The sequence below is a fragment of the Lycium barbarum genome, chromosome 5 (assembly GCF_019175385.1).
Source record: "Lycium barbarum isolate Lr01 chromosome 5, ASM1917538v2, whole genome shotgun sequence".
Taxonomy (NCBI): Eukaryota; Viridiplantae; Streptophyta; class Magnoliopsida; order Solanales; family Solanaceae; genus Lycium; species Lycium barbarum.
The window spans coordinates 141,929,548-141,951,768 of NC_083341.1; the positions used below are offsets into that span (position 1 = coordinate 141,929,548).

The following is a 22,221-nucleotide window of genomic DNA, read 5'->3' on the forward strand; positions in this document are numbered from 1 at the left end:
GCTAATAGCTAAGTTTTAGTTTTCTATAAATTCTTCTTGCACAAAGAGTATTTTGAATTGTTTATCAGGTTTCATGTTTGTTTTTCTTACTAGTAATGTTTGTTTAGGTATTAACGAAACGGTTAAAATTTTAAAATCCTCTCATTGCAATTTTTTCTTCGAAATATTAATGTTGACTTCTTTTTCTTTCTCAATGTTTTTATAGATGTTTTGACCTCTATATCCATTAGACATTTTCACATATTTTAACCAGTTGACACTTTTTTTACAAGGAAATGCAATGTTAAACTTTCCAGACATGGAAATGGTAGACTGAAACTATTCAAAGCAAAGTGAATTACTTTCAAATGGATAAGCTGTATTATATTGACAAAAATATTCAAAACCTCTCTTCTACCAGGATTACATTTGAGGATCAAGAATTGGCAAGATTTGTTGATAACAGTGTGGGAGAACCTAGGGAAAAAATCGGCTTCACCCTTTAACTGGCTAACTTTTAAGGTAATTCAACAGGTTCAATCCGCCATATATCTCTTGCATATTGATGAATTGTCCGATCACTGCTAAACTTGGATGATCCAGCTGTGTTTAATATCGACATTTTGGTCCATTTCTGCAGTCATTTCAAAGATAGATGTTTTAGAAACAATACCAAATGCAACACAAGTTTCTCTTTGCATTTGTATGACTGACATAAAGGAATTTCCTTCCTTGTCCTAGTCATATTCTCCCGAAAAAATAAGCATGATAATATCCTAATGCAATGTTAATCATATTGGGCAGTGTTCTATTTGACATCTAATTGTTTGCTTATAGCAGTAGGCCAGTTTGTGAGTACTATGAGAAAAAAATATGCACCTTCTGGTCTCGATATGCTTCATCAACCTTATCTTGGCACTCTATATAATCAGGGAAATCCTTTCCTACAAGAAAATAGTCAGCACGGCCATAGCCTTCGTTTCCTTCCAAGGATCCAATGAGTTCTTCATAGTTGTAAGGACCAAAGACGCCTGTCCTAACAAATGCCTTTACTTCTTCAAATCTAGGGTCCGGGACAAACTACATGAAGAACAGAGCAACATATATAGCATTATTATGAGCCTGTGCTTATGCAATATAATTTGTAGATAAAGAATGAAAAATATTATGCATTATGGTTAACTCACCTTTCCCTCGGCTCTTTCCTTACGTAGGCCAGCAATTTCATGAGCCTGTGCTCCAAAAAGAAAGAAATTGTCTTCTCCAACTTCCTCTCTTATTTCAACATTGGCACCATCTAACGTCCCAATGAGGAGGCAGCCATTCATTGCAAATTTCATGTTGCTGGTTCCACTAGCCTCCATACCAGCAGTACTATTGGAATAATATCGATATATCAGAGAGAGATATGACATGTTAGCTCAATACAAAATAGTGACTTCATGCAAAAAGTTGTATTATAAGTTAATAGGTACGTAGTGTTCAATTTGTTATGCAACATAAGTCCAAGATACACTCTCTTTGCCTATTATCAAATGTTAACCAATATGGATGTGCAATTACATGTTTTTTCCCTAACGTTCTTAGCATTTAAACCATATTATTCTAGAATGAGATTAGTTAGTATTTCAAATTTTGAAGTATCTAGTATGCATGCAAATTGATGTATTTACCAAAATAAAGCTGAGATATGCATTTGGTGCAATGCTCCTATATTTTTTAGAACAAATCAGATGAATGAAAATGCATCAGAATGCACAAAGGCAAATCTCTTGAAGGTATAGTAATGCTCATTATGAAGTAGACACATGTATGATTGGATAAAGAGAAACGGAAAGTTGAACATATTTTCAAATCTTCAGTATATTCAAACTTTCAACCATTAAACTTGAGATGCGACCGAAATATATGCGATAGTGAAATTAAGTACCTAATATGCTGGGACAGCTCACTGCCAGGAATTAGTATTTCTGCCACACTGACATTGTAATCAGGGACAAAGACAACCTGAAACGCGAGCAGATAAATTTTCAAATCTAACAACATCTGGGACTTATAACAGGTATAATCACAGGATTAATTACTAGTTAATATATGAGGTATTTACTGATTCAGAGAGAATCGATTATAAAAATCACATTCTACAAGACTGCAAAGCACATAGATAGCCTTTAACACAAATTGTGACTAGAAGAAGCAAGAAAGATAAGTAGGAGATCCACATGGAAAATAATCGCTTGCATACAGTTGACAAATGCAGAAAAGATACAATACAATGACTAATCTCTGCTTTCGAAAAAAATAATAATCTCTGTTTCAGAATCTTTAGAACTATTTCTAAAAATATTATCATATTAAAAAAATTATTGAAACATTATCAATTTTGTAATGATGTCTAATGAAATTACAGATAGAACTTTTACACCAAAATTAACATATTACTTAAGATATATGAACACAACAACCTCGAAACATATCTTTTAATGATTTTTAAAACTAGATTATTTTAGTAAAAGCTCCTACATTCATTACTATCTATGGAAGGAGCTTGGGAATGTTTCTTTTATAATGGTGGCTCCTACTAGCACAGGTAGTGAGAGACTCTGCCACCAAAGCTTAGACATATGGGAAGAAATCACCTAGTGTTTTTTGTCTTTGCTGGGATTTGAATGTCTCCAATGTTTGTACCCACCTCATTGACCATTAGGCCACACTCTTGGGTGCAGGAGCTGGGGACTTTACAAAAAAAAAAAAAAAAAAAAATAGTAAAGGAGCTTAAGAAACCTTGTAAAATGATCGATGAGTTAGTGAAATCTGGTTCTTGCTTCTCTAGAAACCAATAATTCTTGATGGACATGATTACCAGACTAGGGATCCAGTTTCAAGTATATTTATATAAGTGCAGAGCTACATAAACATATAAGTACTACAGCTGCATGCTATATTTGCTAAAAGATTATCATACTTATATTAATTGAAAGTTTGCAAACTTTAAAGGCATTTATAGTTAAATAATGTAAAATGGTTAGTAAGATCTTTGAAAATCTCTAAGCGTACATCGATTTTGACTCGTCCAAATCATACCTTCAAAAGATCACCAATTTCAGGATCATGGTTCACTATTGCCCCCACATCAGTGATAAATTTTACAATCCTCTTGGCCTGAACGTATGTAGCAAATGCTTTCCCTCCAAATATGCAAACTCGAGGAACAAACTTTTCTTTTCTTTCTTCAAGGCTCATTTCTTTCATCTTCTTATAGCGATAAACAATTCCGAATATATTTAATAGCTGTCTCTTATACTCATGGATGCGTTTGATCTGGAAATAGAGAAGCAAGGTTATATTTGAAATCCAGAAAGAAATAAAAATAGAGTAAGAAAGTGCCACAGAGATTCAATACATAGAAAATTAGAATTGGTGAACAAGAAAATAGATATTATTCACCTGCACATCAAACATTGCATCAGGACTGACCACGTATTCAGTTTTTTCTTTAATGAGGGAGACAATCTTCATTTTGTTGCTTCTTTTTGCCTTCCTCCACTCTGACTGGAGTTCTTCATTATCAGCAAACTGTTGACAGTTAAATGCCTGAGGTTGGTACATAATATAGGGTGTCCTTTTGTAAATTGTTTTGAAATAGATACATCACTTAAGATAAGAAGAATAGAATAATTTCTCAGGTCAGTGGAACTACACTTACCTGTAATAATTGTATAAACACCTAGAGTTTTTATGGTTTTGACTGTTTAGGAATCAATAAGATCACAAGTCAGATACAACTTCTTACCTTTCTAAGCTCAGCCAATTTTTCAGTGTTTACTAACCAATCATCAGATCCCGTCCACTTTGTTATAATTTCACTCAGCTCTGGGTTACAGAAGCTTAGCCATCTTCTTGGTGTCACGCCATTTGTCTTGTTTTGGAATTTCTCTGGCCATAACTGTCAAGAAACAAAGTGTTTGGATCAGTCAAAACAACATTGCAGTAGATAGCTGAAAATGATATCTGCCACGTCTAGGCACAAGATACAGGAATCTAGCAAGTGGCAAGTTCGAAATCTTTATAATCTTGATACCTCGTAAAATTCATTGAAAACTTCCTGCTTAACTATTTCACTATGAATCTCAGCAACACCATTCACTGCATGTCCACTAACAACACATAGATTTGCCATGCGAACCATCTGTGGTCCATTTGGAGCTGACCCGAATATCCGTTTTATTTTTGCCTGAGCTTCCTCCACCTCTACCTTCTCAACATCAGTTTCCTCCTCTCTGTCCGTAGTTTCTGCTTTTACAGCCTCAGTTTCCTCATCCTTACTGTCATCTTTACCTTCTTCTTCTTCTTCTTCTTCTTCTTCTTCTTCTTCTTCTTTGATTTCTTCTGCTTGTTCTATGCCTTCCTGGGATTTTATAAGCAACTCCAAAACAGAACTCGATATTTCAACATTATCCAGAATCCTCATTTGGTTTAGCTTTTGTTGCAACAAGTCAAGATCTTCAGTACCATATTCAGCAACTATAGTATGCATGAGCTGCAAAAGCATCGCCTCCAATTCAGTTTAGAGATCAACAAGTCAAAGAAAAATCTCCAAAAGCATACAGTCTATACAAGCACAAATCACGATGTCCAGGGAAGTATTCACGGGAAATAGTTCTAAGAAAGAAGCAAATTTAATATGCCGAGCAGCATCAAATTCCCCATTAAGAGGTGGGGGTGGCATCGAATATATAATACCTACGGTTCAAAATGTAAAATAAACACAATCCTAGAACTGAAATAAATTTTCAACTTTTACCTCCTCATCTATCATTTTTATGATCTCCACGTGCCGAGGAAGCAATTCCTGAAGGAGTGTCAAGCTCCATTTCTCCAGGGCCTCAGGTAGAACAGTGTGATTAGTGTATGCCACAGTTCTAGCAAGATATAACAGTGTCACGGAAATAGAGCTACTGAATTTACATGAATAGTCACAAGTGAAGAATCATCTATGGTCATATCTAAAACTGCTTGCTAGAAGAATCAGACATTGGAAGGGTCGAGTTATATTGTATCTCCACTAACAGTGTGAATGGAAAATTAGAATGCTTTAACAATGATGGTTTCCAATATATGTTTTTGGATAAATTTGTAGGCTAAGTGCTACGTTAAACAAAGTCAAAGGCAATCTAACCACAATATTAAACTGATTATTCTCATTAAAAGCATTTATCTGATGCAATAAGGAAAGAGAGAACCTTTGAGTAATTTCCCAAGCCTGTTTCCAGCTCAAACCTTTAACATCTATCAATGTTCTTAACAGTTCCGGTATGCAAAGTGTTGGATGAGTGTCATTCATCTGTACTGCAACTTTTTCAGGGAACTGATCCCAGTTCAGTCTATTCCCTGATCTCCTCTCGAACCGCGCAATAATGTCCTGAAGAGAAGCCGAACATAGTGTGTATTGTTGCTTCAACCTCAGTGTCTTTCCCTCAAGTGACTCGTCACCTGGATATAAGATATAGCAAATCTGATCCAAAAGACAACAAAAGATAGAACTTTAGTGATCTTTTCTTGTGGTGAATAAACTGAATTTTGCAGTATATCCACAACATTCATGCTTTGAAATAGCACAGTATTAATAGGACAAAACATGCGTGCATAATAATATATGGTCTTGGTCACTACCCAGTGTAATCCCACAATAGTGGGGTCTGGGGAGGGTAAGATGTACGCAGCCTTACCCCTACCTGGGTAGGGAGGCTGTTTCCGATTGACCCTCAGCAACCCTCCTCCTTTATCCGGGCTTGGGACCGGCAATGTGAGCGAGCTCACACAGGCGGAGTTGCATAATAATATATATGTTCAGAATAGAAAGATATCATTTAATATTTTCTTAATTAAGCTAAAGAAAAAAGTACACCTTCTCAGCCTTTTTCTGGGCCTCGTATGCTTTGGCATGGTCTCCATTATTAAAAGCATGTAGATCAAAAGCTTCTGCAGCTAGCTTTGTTGACCACAGTCGAAGGTTAATCGTTGTTTTTGTTTTATATCCTGGTATTGGGACATCATAGGCAACAACAGTTATATCTTCTCCTCCAACCCATTCTTTCCTCCCATCAGCTCCTTCAATGACCTCCCCATAGAATTTTACAGGATATGAAATATCATTCCTGACAATTTCCCATGGGTTTCCCATCTGAGAAAGTAATAGTTCTTTTACTTTGGAGAATAGGCCAAAAAAAAAAAAAACACATATAAAAGCTATTGAAATATAAAAAAACCTGCTTTCGGTAGCATCAGGATCCTCCAACAATATCATTAAGTGTTTGAAATTGCCACAAGTACTAAAAATTGATATATCATACCTCAAGCCAATTTTCAGCAACTTCCTCCTGGCCATCTTTTGTAATAAGCTGTTTGAAAAGGCCATACCGGTATCTAAGTCCATAACCCCATGCAGGGTAGTTTAGCGTCGCCATTGAATCCAGAAAGCAAGAAGCAAGTCTTCCTAAACCTCCATTCCCTAAAGCTGCATCTGGTTCCTGTCAGTCATTACACTAAACAGCTTAAGCTAATTTTAATAAACTACGTATCCCAAGTATGTCACACATCAGATATGCTTCGATTCGGGGGGGAAATCAAAATATAAGACACTGGTGATTTTTTCATGAGGAGATCAATTGACATAATTACTATGAGATAGACCTAAGTGGAAGGTACACATGTACACATCCTCTATATCACAATTTGGATAGTTTGAATATGTTGACGTGTTATTAAACCATTTTGGCACAGCATATCAATCAGGAACTTGTGAAATCTAGAAATGGGAGCTAGTAGCCTTGAATATTTCTCATTTTAGAGCAGAATTTAACTGTCAGTAACAAACATTGAGCTGTATCAAAACAAGACAAAGACTCAACTGAACAGAAACTACTTCTAGTGGCTATCCACTGACAGAAATAAGTTTCTACAGAACCCGACCTGTTTGGCTACATCTTCTAAAGTGTATCCGAGCTTAGCTAAAGCATCTGCATAAGGTCCTGTTAGCCCCAAGTTACCGATAGCATTGAGTAAAGCTCTTCCCTGCAAGCACCAAAAGTGTATTAAAGCAACTCACTCAAAGTCTCCAATGAACAACCTCTGTAGTTATACTCCGAAAAAAGGGGAAGCTTAATCGAACCTGAAGGAACTCCATAGACAAGTAATATGCCTGTTTTGCATTCATCTTTTCATAGAATTCGTATGTGGCATTCCAATTTATAATGAGCGTATCTCGAACACTCTCTGCAGTTGCATAGTACGTCTTTGGAAGTTCAAACTTCTCAGGAGAGAATGATGGCGTGAACTCTGCATGATATTTTATACTTGATAAAACAGATGTGGAGTCTGGCTGAAAAACATCTACTGTGAATCCTGAAAATACCAAAAACAACTCACTATAAGGTGTCCAATTCGAATTGCTGATCTCCAATTAACAAAGGGTCCAAATAATTACTGTTGCTTCTCTACTTCCTCTATGTTAATAGCCACTACGGAGTGAGAATGCCAATGTATTCGAGTTTTTGAATTCACCATTCTAAACAAATATAAAATTTGGCTCATGAAAGAGACTGAGCTTCAGTTTATTGTCAAAATTCTCAATAATGAGATAAAAATGTATAAACAAGAAATTATCATGTCAAACAGATTTACTGATTCCTCTAGTTTTATGAATCCTAGATCTTATTATGTTAAACAATATCATCTTATTTAAATGAATACTAGATGCACCATCGCCACTTTTTGAAGTCTACATTTTCCTTTAGTCTTCATTTCTCAGGCATTTATATAAGAAGGTAACTTCATCTCCTCCAGTTGATTGATTCTCATAGTCCTCTTCCCAATTCAACATTTTAACCCATTAAGAGAAAATGGATTCATCAATTTGCCTGGATTTTGATGAAAATCATTCAAAGGCCCTACTTGGTTCCAAAGGATACCAGATATACAAGCTGTGACTTCCCCAGGAAGACTAACATATAACAGATTAAAAATGAAATTGGGGAAGGGGTACCTAGTGTACCCTGTCTGTATTCATTAGTATGAGTTACAAGGCTATGGAAATGAAATTTGATTCAATAGTATTTGTAACATTTAATGAGACAGCGAAAGCTAACTTGTGCAGTAAGATTATCCAAGACCATATAAAAATAAAAAGATAAACACCAAAAGCTAACTCATGATGATTGTTGGAGATAACAGCCTATTCGCCCCACCAATGCAGGACTGTAACACCCCCACACACCTAGACTGACATTTGGAGTGCGAATAATATAAGATGGGGCCTACACTGAATAAACTAAAAATTAGGAACGGGTCTCATTACATATTAGGTAAATAACCGTTTGGCCATGAGAAACTTTCACTTTTTTCACTTTCTTTGAAAATCAGCGTTTGGCCATGAAAATTTCAAATTGAAATTTGAAAAACACCTAAAACCCTGTTTTCATTTTTTTTTCTTTTACTTTTTTCTCTTTTAGTACATTCAAACAACCAAATTGTTTTTTGCAAAAACTATAACAAAAAACAACTCCATCTTCAACTCATGGCCAAACGCCTACTAAATCTTTGACATAATTCAATCTCAAAAGCTAGCTAACGAGCCGAGCATTGTGTGAAACAATATAAAAATACAACAACTCATTCCTTTAACCAATGTAAGACTCTTAACACAAGAACCCAAAAGTTCATGAGCAAGAAAATTATTGAAGTACCTTCATCAGAGGAAGAGTCCTTGGTCTTCTGCTTTTGATCACTAGCAACATTGCTTACATATAAACTTCTTGTTCTCCAATTAAACAATAAAACCTTCCTTCTACCCAACAAAATATTTGGGTTCTTGCTTTTAAAATTGTTGAAACCAGTAATACTTGAAGTTGAAGTTGTGCATGTAACTGAGTTCACTCCAGAGACAACTGAAGTTGTCATGTCTCTGAACTGAATCTTTACTCTCTACAATGCTAAAATATTCACTATTTTAGATACAAATTTAATAAAAAAGAATAATGGGCCAATGAAGCTTTGGTTTCTTGTGGAAGGCAAAGCACAAGTGGGTAATAATACTTTTTTGAGTGTTGATGAACAGTGGCATGTTGAAAATGAGTCACTAGTAATAAATCTGATTTGTCTTTTTTCTTAGAAACATGCAGTACTACAAATTTTCTGATTATGATATTTTAAAGGAATGTGCGGCCAGTAGCATTCAAATTAAATTGGGCATGTAGATATTTTTTTCTGCCACCTTATTGGAGTTAGAATTTTGCTTAATTTCTACAAGCTGATGGTGACCTGTGTGGTGCATTTGGGGTCCAGTCCCCTATCCCATATTTTAAGAAAGGAAGATTTTTCTTCCTTTGACAAATTATACATTGGCAACAATTGTGGACTTGGCTAACAAGCCAATTTCTTTGTTCACATTTTCATGATGTAAGCGCTTACCTCATCATAATCGTGATGTAAGCGCTTACCTCACCATAGGAAATTCATTCCTATAAATAGGCAGCTTATGGTTCATTTGTAACACACCAAAATCTCAGACAATACATCTGAGTGAGAGCAAAAGTGAGGTATTCCATAGACTGTAAGAAAATAGTCTGTGAAGAAAAATAGAGTGTGAGTGATATTGTAGTAAGGTGGGAAATCAAAAGAGTGTTATTTCTTTTGAGGGTGTAGTGGTCTTAGGAGTATTTGTACTCGGTACTACACAGTGTAAAATTCCTCTATAGTGATATCAGCTGCTCCTCTTGGCCGTGGTTTTTCCCTTATTCAGAAGGGTTTCCACATAAAATCTTGGTGTCATTATTGCTGCATTTTATTCTTGCTGATTTAACCATAAGTTAGTGTTCCGCGTTTATCACTAATACCGTGAATATTATTTTTGCGGGTCTATTTTATTCCCATCAAGTGGTATCAAAGCCAAGGTTCTGTCTGAGTATGCTCTGTGGTTGCAGCACAGTCTGAACTTCCACATCAGAAAAGAATTACTTTGGTATTCGAATAAAATAGTATTTGTATTTGTGATAAATGATGGAAGCCAACACTAGTAGAATGGTTACTTTGAGTGGCGTAAATTATGTCATTTGGAAGGGCAAAATGGAAGATTTGCTCTATGTCAAGAATTTTCATCAACCTGTCTTTGCCAATAAAAAGCCTGATAATAAATCAGATGAAGAGTGGAATTTGTTGCATCGGCAGGTTTGCGGCTTTATTAGACAGTGGGTTGACGATAATGTGTTGAACCATATTTCTGGGGAGACACATGCTCGGACCCTATGGAAGCATCTTGAAAGTTTGTATGCTCGAAAAACTCGTACCAACAAGATGTATGCAATGGTATGCACTCGACCAGATATTGCTCATGCAGTCGGTGTTGTTAGCAGATTTCTCGAAAATCCAGGGAAAGAGCATTGGGAAGCTATGAAGTGGATACTCAGGTATCTAAGAGGAAGCTCAGGGGGAGCTATACCATGGCAGTCGAAGTTGCAGAAGTGTGTCGCACTATCAGATATGCTAACCAAGGTGGTACCAAGAGACAAGTTCGAATCGTGCAAAGAACTTGTCGGCATGCACTCAAATTAGAAGCCAGTGTACCCTCCTTCAGGTGAATGGGACTGGAGGGGGAGATTTGTGGGGTCCAGTCCCCTATCCCATATTTTAAGAAAGGAAGATTTTTCTTCCTTTGACAAATTATACATTGGCAACAATTGTGGACTTGGCTAACAAGCCAATTTCTTTGTTCACATTTTCATGATGTAAGCGCTTACCTCATCATAATCGTGATGTAAGCGCTTACCTCACCATAGGAAATTCATTCCTATAAATAGGCAGCTTATGGTTCATTTGTAACACACCAAAATCTCAGACAATACATCTGAGTGAGAGCAAAAGTGAGGTATTCCATAGACTGTAAGAAAATAGTCTGTGAAGAAAAATAGAGTGTGAGTGATATTGTAGTGAGGTGGGAAAATCAAAAGAGTGTTATTTCTTTTGAGGGTGTAGTGGTCTTAGGAGTATTTGTACTCGGTACTACACAGTGTAAAATTCCTCTATAGTGATATCAGCTGCTCCTCTTGGCCGTGGTTTTTCCCTTATTCAGAAGGGTTTCCACATAAAATCTTGGTGTCATTATTGCTGCATTTTATTCTTGCTGATTTAACCATAAGTTAGTGTTCCGCGTTTATCACTAATACCGTGAATATTATTTTTGCGGGTCTATTTTATTCCCATCAGTGCATAGGGTATTTTCACCCAACTTAGATAACTTTGGTTATACAAGTAAGTAAAGTCACTAAATAAGTACAAATGACTAATTTCAAATTTAATAAATCAAAAGATTATTGTAGAATCTCAAATTCGAATCCATAAAATTCAAAATTTTGGTCCACATCTGATGGAGACTAGAAGAGCAATTGTAGCACAAGGGTCGAGGTAAGAGTTTTATTGAAACCTATTGAATTAATCCTACAAATAGATCTCTTGCGAAAAATGTATGGTAAAACCGTGTACCATAAACCTCATACAGTTCTGCTCTTCTCTAAATTGTGCATAGCTGAAATTTGATGTACGGTAAAATTGTGTATCATAAACTTAATATAGTTTTGCTCTTCTCTAAATTGAGCATAGTGGTAATTTAATGTACGGTAAAATTGTGTACCATAAACCTAATATAGTTTTGCTCCCCTCTAAATTGTGCACAGCGGAAATTTAATGTACGAAATTGTCCTTAGATGGTAACCAATGGAACATTTCTTCACAATACATGGTAATTCAATGGTGAAATTGTTTAATACTTTGAAAGTTTATGAATATTAATAAGAAAAGAAATAAAAATGCACATTTCATTGAGTTATTGCTTGGTTTGTCATTTCAAAGAAAAAAGTTTGAGTTTCCATGAGGCATGATCTTTCAACGTCACAGAAAGAGGGCGACAGCAATTTGTGGGCTGTTGATGTTGTTTTTGGTGCTTGTGATTGTAATGTGTTGTGTTGGTAATGCAAAAACTTAAAAGATAGAACTAAACAAAGAGAATTTTTAATTCAGTGTGTAGTAATATCAATAACATGAAAGCTAAACACGAACCAAATAGACCCAACAAAATTCATTTTGTTCTTTTCCCCCTCAACACTATTTTCTAGAAATAAACCAATCCTAATGAAAACAATTATGTTTCTCAACTTATAAGTTACAAATTAATAGTTGCAATTTCATCTTACATCACTTAAGTGCAGAGTTTCAAATCTCACCAAAGGTCTTTCTTTCTTTTATTTTTCCCTTCTATATTATTCATGAGCAACCTCCTTAATAGAAATGGGATCCTTGGAATTGTTGTGCACACCATGGTTACTATTAGGCCTTAGACTATTTTATAACTAACATTAGTGAAAAAAGTGTTTCAAAAATTTCTTGCCACATGAATACAATATGGAGGTGAATAACAAACCAAAATACTCAATCCGATTCTAGTAATAAGGGAATTTTTTGCATTTAGTCTCTCAAATATCGAAAAATGTTGGTTTTGGTTCTTATGATTTATTGTTAAGCATATTTCACCTTTAATTAGTTGATATGTGCATTTTGATCTCCCTGACTTATGAATCTTCACAAATTTAAGGAATTGTTAATTGCTAAATTATTTAATTATCATTGTGTTATGTCAAATTTGAATTGTTACTCTCTATTTGTCACTAAAATTGTTAAAGAAATAATCAAAATACAGCGCATTTTCTATATATGAACTAAAATGCATATTTTAGTTAATTAAAGGGTTAATTATGCTTAATCAAATATTATAAGGACCAAAATTAGAGTTTACCAAAATTAAAAGACCATCAAAGGTTATTGTGGAGTGGTAAGTAACCTCCATTCTTAACCCGAGATCTCGAGTTTGAGCCCTGAAAATATAGTCATTTTAGTTATCGTGTTTTACCCCGATGTGATGCAAATTCGAATTTGTCGGGTCCTAAAGCAGATACAACACCGTGGAAAACCAAAAAAAAAAAAATGCACAAAAAATAGGTGGATAGGTGACGTAGGAGGATAACATAACTGAATGTTTGAAAAACGGTTAAAATTCCAAATAACGGTCAAGAAAGTGTAGAACACCTGGTTTTGTGGGTGACCTTCCAATTTTTCTCCTTAATATTTGATCCATTGAAAAGAGGAAGTGCTGTATCCATTGTTTCTTCATTGTAATTGCACCCTTAGGAGAGGAAGAAATTTCTGCAACATTCAGTGTTTCTTCTTCTCCATTGCCTCTCAATTCTTTAATTCCCTCTTCATACTTCTATTAATAGACCCCATTTCTTAATCATCCACAGGTAACTAATTATTTCATGCCAAATTTTTCATAGTTTTCTTCAATTTTCTTCAATCGTTGGTACGACCCTTTTTTTGTTTTGTTTTTGTTTTAAATATTTTGGTATAAATTTCTTGTACTCTGATTTGTGCTACTATCTGTTGTTTCTTGTACTTCAATTATCCTATTTATCAGTGATAGCTATTGCTTCTTTATTTCAGACTGCTTTATCATGGCTTTTTCGCTTTCGTTATTTTCAATTTCATACTGCTTTGAATTGCTTGTCCTTATCTGACCTTTTTTTTCCCCATGTTTTCTCTTGAGCCGAGAGTCTTTCGGAAACGGCCTCCCTACCTTCCAAGGTAGGGGTAAGGTCTGCGTACACTTTACCCTCTCCAGACTCCACATTGTGGGCTTTCACTGGGTATGTTGTTGTTGTTTTACATATTTTGGTGATCATTTATGCATCATTATTATTATCATTTTTTTTTCCGTTTTCCCTCCTGATCCTGCATTGAAACCCCACTAAATCCGGATACACTCTGGGAGTGCCACATTGAGGTAAAGGGCTCCCTAACAAAGGCAACTCCGTATCCAGCAGGGCTCGGACCTGAGACCTCTGGTTAAGAATAAAGGAGTACTTATCACTCCACAACAACCCTTGTTGGTTCTACATTAATGTTTATGTGCATTTCTTCTCATATTGGTCACAATGTAATTATACTATGATCTTTTGGATTACATATTCTTGAATTTTGAGTGCAACCCTTTACTCCTTTTTTAATTTTATTGGTGTTGGCTTCCTCAATTGATTAATTATGATGCATTTTTTTCTCAAATGAATACAGATTTTGGTGATCACTTCATCATCAACATTTTTTTTATGTGCATTTTTCTTTCTTTTGATCTTGATCATTTTTATGGTGTATTTTGTGAATGGTCCTTCAAAATTCAATTTTATGATAAAAGCAAAGAAGAATAGGGAAATTTAATTGGGCAAATGATGGCCTTCTGCAGAAAAACATTCACTTGATCCTGTTTGGAAATAAACTGTTTTTGCCAATGCATTATCAGCATGTTGAAATTAGAAGTTCCAATTAATCGATTTGGCCGAAAAAGCTACTGTATAGTTTGAAGTCTTAATAATTTGCTCCTATTGGTTTTTCTGTGTGGTTCAAGCAGGGACAATTTTTTTGGTTTACAAGCAAATTTGACCCTTTTGTTTATAACCTTGAAATTGTTTGCATTTCAGGTGATCCTATTAAGTGCAAATACTGATCTTTTAGAAAAATCCCTTTAGTTTTCCAAAAGCAGATCCCACTCAATTTCCAAAAATGTTTGGCTTCAGGAAACCTAAACCAGACTCTGCTACTACAAATACAACTCCTGATGGAAAACACGGAACTAAACCTGGTCGAAGAACTTCTTCCGAGCCAGTACTTGTCACACCAGATGACGATGATTTTGGAACATCATCGTCGTCAGGGACAAGGAACAAACATAAAAGTAAGACAGAGGACTTTGATAACATGTCTATGCAAGAATTGGAGGGGTATGCTGTAAACCAAGCTAAGGAGACCACGAGCTCAGTGAATAACTGTTTGAAGATAGCTGAGGATATTAGACAGGAAGGCGCTCAGACACTCGATACCTTGCATAAGCAAGGCGAACAAATTCATCGTACTCACATGATGGCTGTTGATATGGACAAAGATTTGAGCAAGGTATGATCATTTTTTCAAGAATTCAATAACTTCCGTGCACTGATAGTGTACATTGATTTTATACCATCAGTCAAGTTACCTACAACGATAGGTAACTATTCATAGCAAGTCTAATGTGGCAATTGTTATGATTTTTTGGAGGGAGATGCAAGGAGAAAAGTTGAAAGTATGGATGAAAATTGTGTCTTATAACTTTCATTAATCATAGGCTTTTATATAGCCACCATAAACAAAGTAGTAGACTCCTCCTACAGTTAAAGTATTTGACTCGTACAAAAACTGAGACATCAACTATTAGACTCATTTTACAATTAAACGACTAATTATTCAGGAAAACTATAGCAGTAAAAGACGCAACATCCAACAGTAATTTGGAAAATAGAGCAAATAGCATGCTGTCACATTTGGAAAGTAGCTTTATCTTGTCCAGCTTACAAGTCTTTTGCATTCTTCCAAGTCTCATTAGTCGCAACGAGTTCTTTTTACTTTGTCTTCTCTACAAGTTCAACTTCTCAGTTTAAATGTATCCTGCGACCATTAAAGATGAGGGTGTGGCTTAATTTGCTATGCTCGTTCGAAATGTTTATTATTTGGTATAATTGGAACAAAGGGTACATATGACATGACATAAGTTGACAATAATGAACATGTTTTCTGCAATCTAGGGGGAGAAGTTATTGAACAATCTTGGTGGCATGTTCGCTATGCCTTGGAAGCCAAAGAAGACTCACGATATTAAAGGGCCTCGAACTTCAAAAGGTTTTGTGTTATCCTCCATATCATGTTCATCCTTCTTCTTTCTGTAATTATGATTGCTAACTAAGAATTCAGAAGTTGATATATATAGTTATTACAGGTTACTTTTAATAATTGTAAGGTTACTTTTAATAATTGTAAGTAGCTGCATAATCGGTCGTGACTGACTCTCAAAAGTTTAGGCAATTTTACTGACTCTCTCTTCTCCGGCTTTTGTAGATGATAATCATAAAGGGAAAGGAGGTAGTGCAAGTGAAAGGGAAAAATTAGGTTTATCTAATGGTAAAAAAGGAAAGTCAGCATCTAGCACACCTCCTCCTGAATCGATGAATGCTATGGAGCAAGTTGAGGTACATTTTGTATATGCAAAATTAATCTAGCTATTTGTTACTTAAACTTATGTTATATTGTTCCAATGTAAACAACTATGTTAATGTTTAACCAGTTTGAGAAGGCAAAGCAAGATGACGCACTTGGGGACCTCAGCAACATATTAGGCGATCTAAAAGGCATGGCTGTTGACATGGGATCTGAACTTGACAAGTAAATTTCTTTGAACTTGACTAGCATTGCCTGATGTTTTTCTTCTTTATTACTCTGTTGTTAAGTTTCATTCTGAATACTTTCGAGAAAATGTTAAAGGAAACGTGACTTAGTAATAATTTCTTGTGACAAAATCATAAAGCATGACTCTGAAAAGAAATCCAACTAATAAATGGAAAGTTGACAATATTAGTGATTTCTAATCGAAAAACTATGAGCTGCAGATTGCATATACAGTATATACTTGATGGTTGATATGGTGCGCCAAAAAAAAAATGTGGATTCATCAAAATGACAAGTTTCCGTAGTCATTGCTTTGCCTAATGATTTAAAAGATGGATTAGGAACTTCAAAATTTTAGCCAATCACTAAAATTGATACGTAGACTAGTGTTTAAATATCACTATCATCTTTTGCTTGGCTTTTCACAGTTTCTTCCTAAGCACTGATCTATTATAATTTATAAGTAAAGTTAAAGGTGGATAAAGCAATCTTTGAACTTCCAAACTTTTGAGTTATTGGATCCAGCAAAAGTGATTCACATGTCAAATGTTGCCTGGTATACAACAATTTGAAATCTGTGACGAGGAGGAGAGAAGGAATACAAAAGGGATATTTTTTAAAATTGTTTAATTGTATACCAGAGGAAGAATACAAAAGGGATATTTATTAAAATTGTTTAATTGTATACCAGAGGAAGAATACAAAAGGGATATTTATAAAAATTGCTTAATTGTATATTGTTAAAGTCGCTGGCATAGCGGACCAAAGCAATTTTTATTTTTAATCTAGTTTTCTTCAAGCAAGTGGTGCAGTTGTTCATAGTTGAGAATAATTCTGAAGTTAAAATGTGTTTTTCATAAGGGAAGTCATCAAGTGACTGTCAACTTTCATCTGTGATACTGAACTAAATTATAGCATTTGATGAACATGTAGCTCAAAGCTGTGGTGATCATACATGAAAATAGGACATCCATCAAGATTTAATTCATATACACTGGCATTTTGACAATATAAAAAACTTATACCATTAGTATAATTTAACATATTGCAATATGTTGTCCGCTTTGCTTCTAGGTAACTAAATTTACTTATTCTGGACATAACTAAGTGTAACTATTTAGCTGAACTTATAGTATATAATTCTCTTACACTGTCAGTGTATTGGAAGTTAATCCATTCATCAAATATTGCAATGTGTATACTGTTTTTCTGCTAGGCTAAGACATCATTTTCTTTGTTTAGTCTTTTTTCATAATAACACTTGTTATTGAAACGTGATAAATGCAGGCAAAACAAAGCTATTGATGATCTTGACAAAGATGTGGAGGAATTAAACTCTCGAGTTAAAGGTGCAAATCGACGTGCACGTCAAATAGTTGGGAAGTGAGGGAAAACATTTGCTTCAACATCAGATTTACTGAAAGTTTCTGGCATTTGGCTCAAGGCCTATTAGAAGTTTTGGTTGCTTCTTTTATTCTTTTTTCATTCATTTTTGTCACTAAGATCACCTTTTTCCATTCCAAGTTTTACTGGATTGTCTCACTTTTCATTGTTCATTTGTGTAAGATAATCAAATAGGCCTTTTCGCAAAATTTTGCAACTTGAACTAGTTGTGTTTGTTAAATATTTGGATGAGTTTGTAAACCGCACAAGCCTTAAATGTTAGGACCTTATTATACTGTGGTTCACTTCACTATGGGACTCACTACTTTGCTACTGAAGCTTGCTTGATTAGCTCAGCAAGGATTAAGATTATGTATAAAGCTATAATTTTTATCAACAAAGACAGGGAAAAAGGTACCATAAGTCCTAACAGTCATGTATGATATTGGCATAAGACTTTTATAAATCAAGATAAGAAATTATATTTACCAGGTGTTTATAGTAAATAGTATCAATTTATTACGATTAAAGATTTAATAAAGTGAAACTATATGTTAATTAACCATAATTAAGTGAGAGGTTTCTATTACAGACACATTATGCATTTAGTGGATTGGTGTAAATATTTGCGGCAAGTATTTAACATAAACCACTTTGGAAGTCAATACACAACCTATGATTACCTGCAACTGATATTTACACAAAATCAATGAATCCAAGACACTTATCTTTCATACACAAATTCCTTACTGAACCATGATACTGAAAAAACTTACCACCACCTTGTGTTTACTACACCAAATCAAACAATTTAACCTTTATCATCTAAAAATACAAGTGAAAATACATACTCCATCGGTAATAAATGTGTGCATTAAAGACAAATGTCTCTGCTTTGATTAGTGTGATGTAAACACCGAGTACGGGTAATCTTACTTTTACCTCTAAGAGATATGGGCTTGTTTGGATTGGTTTATTTTAGATGTTTTTAAGCCAAAATGACTTTTAAGCACTTTTGTAGTGTTTGGACAAAATAAGTAGGCGTTTGGCCATAAAAATCAAAAAAAAAAAAAACACTTTTTTGGAATTTTTGAAGTTGGAGTTGTGTTTGGCCATAGTTTTTGCAAATAATAATTGGTTATTGAAATGTACTTTTCCTAAAAAACATGAAATATGATTAATACCCTCCAATTTCTAAAAAGTAGCAAAACCACCCAAAGCAATTACTAAACATAACCGGTGTGAGAAATATAACAATTATACTTGAGATCAGCTTATGAAGTGCTCAAAACTGATTTTTCTTTCCACCAAAAGGCTGCAACTGGGAGGCTTACTGGTGTACACAAAAAATATAGCATCTCTAAATATGATTTTGTTCCAAAATTTCCACCTGCTTCTTTTCTTTTAGAGGCTTTTTAGCACATGATGTTCAATGTTGTTGGAGTGGAGAGCAACTGAGCAATATAAGTTGCCTCTGACTAGTTAAAAAAGTTGTATGACCTTTTGGGTAAAAATTAAGCAACATAAAAACTTTTGGGATAAAAATTGAAAACGAAAAAACAAAAGTTAAGGTCCAAAACAGAAAATGGAAAAAGTGAAAAATAAGGTTTTGGTTGTTCTCAAAATTCTAGATACAACAACTTTAAGTTGTATTTGGAATTTTATGGCCAAACACCATAAAGTGAAAAAAGTGGGGGGAAAAAATCCGAAAAAAAAGTGAATAATTCTCATGGCCAAACATGTCCTAAAAAAGTGCTTTTAAGCACCAACTTTAAAGCCAAAATAGTAGAAATTCCTAACTTTTGACTTATAAGTCAAAAGCCATAAAACTCATCCAAACAGGCTCATATACATTCTAACTTTAATTTTCAACTAGCTAAGTTTAAATTACCGATTTTGATTCGATATAAATATCGGTCTGAATAAATAATTATTGTGGAGCAACTTCAACAATTACATTCTATTTAACCCAAAGTCCATGCATGACAACTATTTACTAGGTATTACAACACTCCTCCATCTCATAATAAGTGTCACTTAAGTTAAAAAAAATTGTTCCATAATAAGTGATGCTTTAGAAAATCAAGACATAAATTGACTAGTTTTTTTTTTCAATTCTACCCTTAGGCAAAAACTGATAAGTAAAAGTATCATCTAAATGATGATTGGCAAAGCCACATAATAACTTGGTGTTGTTGGATTTCCAATGTCAAAAGGTTTACTACTTGTGCGTGCTCTAGCTAGCCAAGAGTAAAAAGTAATTTATTTTTATTATATGGGGGTAATTTTTTAAACTTCACATTGCATTATTGGTTTCTTAATATGCGTGTTTTTAACCACGATGACACTTATTATGAGACAGAAGAAGTATTATTCAGTGTAATATTGAAGTTTAAACTATTTTCGCTCTAATTTTTTATTTTTATTTTTTCATAATGGCAATAGATGGGTCAATTTGGGTCTCAATTATTTTACTAGCGCTTGCAACCTCCCACGTCATTATGTTCACTCTAAAACACATAGTTTCGAAGTACGCTAACCAAGTGTGTTTATAATGGGTCGATGATTAGCTCATTTGGTGAGTTTTTTGCCTTCTGTATTGAAATAAATGGTTCAAATTTTGTTATTCTGCCTTCCGTAATTGAAATAAATGGTTCAGATTTCATCAATAGCTTAGCACTCTGTTCCCCTTGTCCCCCTCCTCCTCCTCGATGTAATAGAAAAATTAGAAAAACTATGTAATAGAAAATTAGAAAATCTATTAAAATAACACAGAAAAATGATTTGTGATTAAGACTTAAAGAGTAGAGACATGCCCTTAAATTAGTTTTAAAAAAAAAAAAATTGCCGCCCTCAAATCCTCTAATTTAATTGTTACTAGTATTCATACCCGCGCAATGCGCGGCGGGTACCAAATGAAATTATTCATAGAAAACTATTATCTTATTTGTTTGATATAATAAATTTTTTTATTATATATCATTGACATATTTAAATAATTTTTTAAAATATTAAATTGTAATTTTACTTATTTATACACATTAGGCCTTTATAATTTAACTAAAATTCAAATCTTGTTATGATTAACCTTGTTCATCATACAATCTCGATTAATTGTTGATCCGTGACATATATAAAATCATATCATTGCAAAAAGAAAAGGTTTATTTGACACAACTATAGTTAAGTAACTCATTCTAAATGTGATATTGAAAGCAAAAGAACTTATGAAGTCATTCTAAATGTGATATTGAAAGCAAAAGAACTTATGAAGGCTATGTTTTAGAGTTACCCACATGTTTAATGAGGTGCTTGAATTTATTTATATAAGATATTTTAAATTTTGGCTCTATTTATTATGTCTTATGTTATGCGGTCTTATTCATAATATAATTTTTATTAAAATATAATTTATTATAATTTTTTATTTCAAATCCTAATAAATTTTATATTCTAAGAAGTTGAACTACATAAACTCAATTTATAAATGAAGAAAAAAAAAAAAATTATGTACATACAATGATATCTACCTCTGCATGAAAGTCAATCATCATCATCTTCCTCTTCATGTAGGGTAATCTAGTTTCCACTAGATTTTAAATTAACAGAAAAGAGCATTCAACAACATCGTACCCGATGTAATCCCATAAGTCGTGTCTTGAAAGGGTAAATTATCTTTTATCGATGATAACAATTATATTCTAATATTGATATTAGTTCAGTAAATTAGAGAATAAAGACAATTGATAGGAAATGACGTACTTTATAATTTATAAAAGGCTTCTTTAACACTCTTCTCTTTATAAATATCTTGTCAGCGCTTGTTCCTTCATCATTAGATAATTAAAGATCTTTATTGATCCCTTATTTTTTAGACTTTCAGTTTCAAGCTGATGCAGTTGAACTACATAAACTCAATTTCTAAATGAAGAAAAAAAAAAAAAAAATTATGTACATACAATGATATCTACCTCTGCATGAAAGCCACAAATAGTTAGTATTAGAGCAGTCATCATCATCTTCCTCTTCATATAGGATAATCTAGCTTCCACCAAATTTTAAATTAACAGAAAAGAGGATTCAACAACAACATACCTGATGTAATCCCATAAGTGGTGTCTTGGAAGGGTAGAGTATACGCAGACCTTACCCTAACTTTGATCGGCTGGTTCCTACAACCAAACACATGCAATACATATATTTTATCATAACTACTACAGAAACTGTGTTACAATTCAAGCACTATATAACAACTTTGCATTAGGAATGGAGCTTTAGAAAGGAAGCAAATGATAGGCTAGTCACAAAATGAATTACACTAAATCATATAATTAGCCAACGATCAGTGAAAAAATGTATGATAGGAATTAAAAAAAGATATATTTTTCAACTCAAATTTAAACTGCAAATAAGTATGATAGGAATTAAAAAAATGTATTTATCTTCAATTTACAAATAAAAAAAGTTTTTCCTATAAATCTAATTCAAATTGTAGCTAAGTAGGATAAT

The 22,221-nt window shown here is 34.0% G+C and overlaps 2 protein-coding genes across 3 annotated transcripts; one reads left to right on the plus strand and one right to left on the minus strand.

The window, feature by feature from the left end:
* Window positions 1-337: 337 nt before the first annotated feature.
* LOC132641987 (alpha-1,4 glucan phosphorylase L-2 isozyme, chloroplastic/amyloplastic) lies at window positions 338-9,087 on the minus strand. Of its 2 annotated transcripts, none has more exons than XM_060359172.1 (15): window positions 8,724-9,087; window positions 7,151-7,383; window positions 6,952-7,053; window positions 6,333-6,509; window positions 5,888-6,163; window positions 5,223-5,494; window positions 4,784-4,901; window positions 4,061-4,519; window positions 3,773-3,925; window positions 3,427-3,573; window positions 3,064-3,300; window positions 1,910-1,986; window positions 1,167-1,353; window positions 859-1,059; window positions 338-613 (listed from the first exon to the last, which is right to left on the minus strand). In XM_060359172.1, the coding sequence occupies exons 1-15, from the start codon at window positions 8,935-8,937 to the stop codon at window positions 497-499; spliced, it is 2,970 nt and encodes a 989-aa protein (XP_060215155.1). In that variant the 5' UTR covers window positions 8,938-9,087; the 3' UTR covers window positions 338-496. The 2 variants fall into 2 exon arrangements, with proteins under 2 accessions (XP_060215155.1, XP_060215156.1); XM_060359173.1 differs by having other exon boundaries at window positions 3,427-3,555; window positions 8,724-9,083.
* Window positions 9,088-13,116: 4,029 nt separating this feature from the next.
* Window positions 13,117-17,883, plus strand: LOC132641988 (putative SNAP25 homologous protein SNAP30). The gene is made up of 6 exons (XM_060359174.1): window positions 13,117-13,325; window positions 14,556-15,027; window positions 15,693-15,786; window positions 16,003-16,133; window positions 16,229-16,326; window positions 17,617-17,883. The coding sequence occupies exons 2-6, from the start codon at window positions 14,638-14,640 to the stop codon at window positions 17,714-17,716; spliced, it is 813 nt and encodes a 270-aa protein (XP_060215157.1). The 5' UTR covers window positions 13,117-13,325; window positions 14,556-14,637; the 3' UTR covers window positions 17,717-17,883.
* Window positions 17,884-22,221: the final 4,338 nt, after the last annotated feature.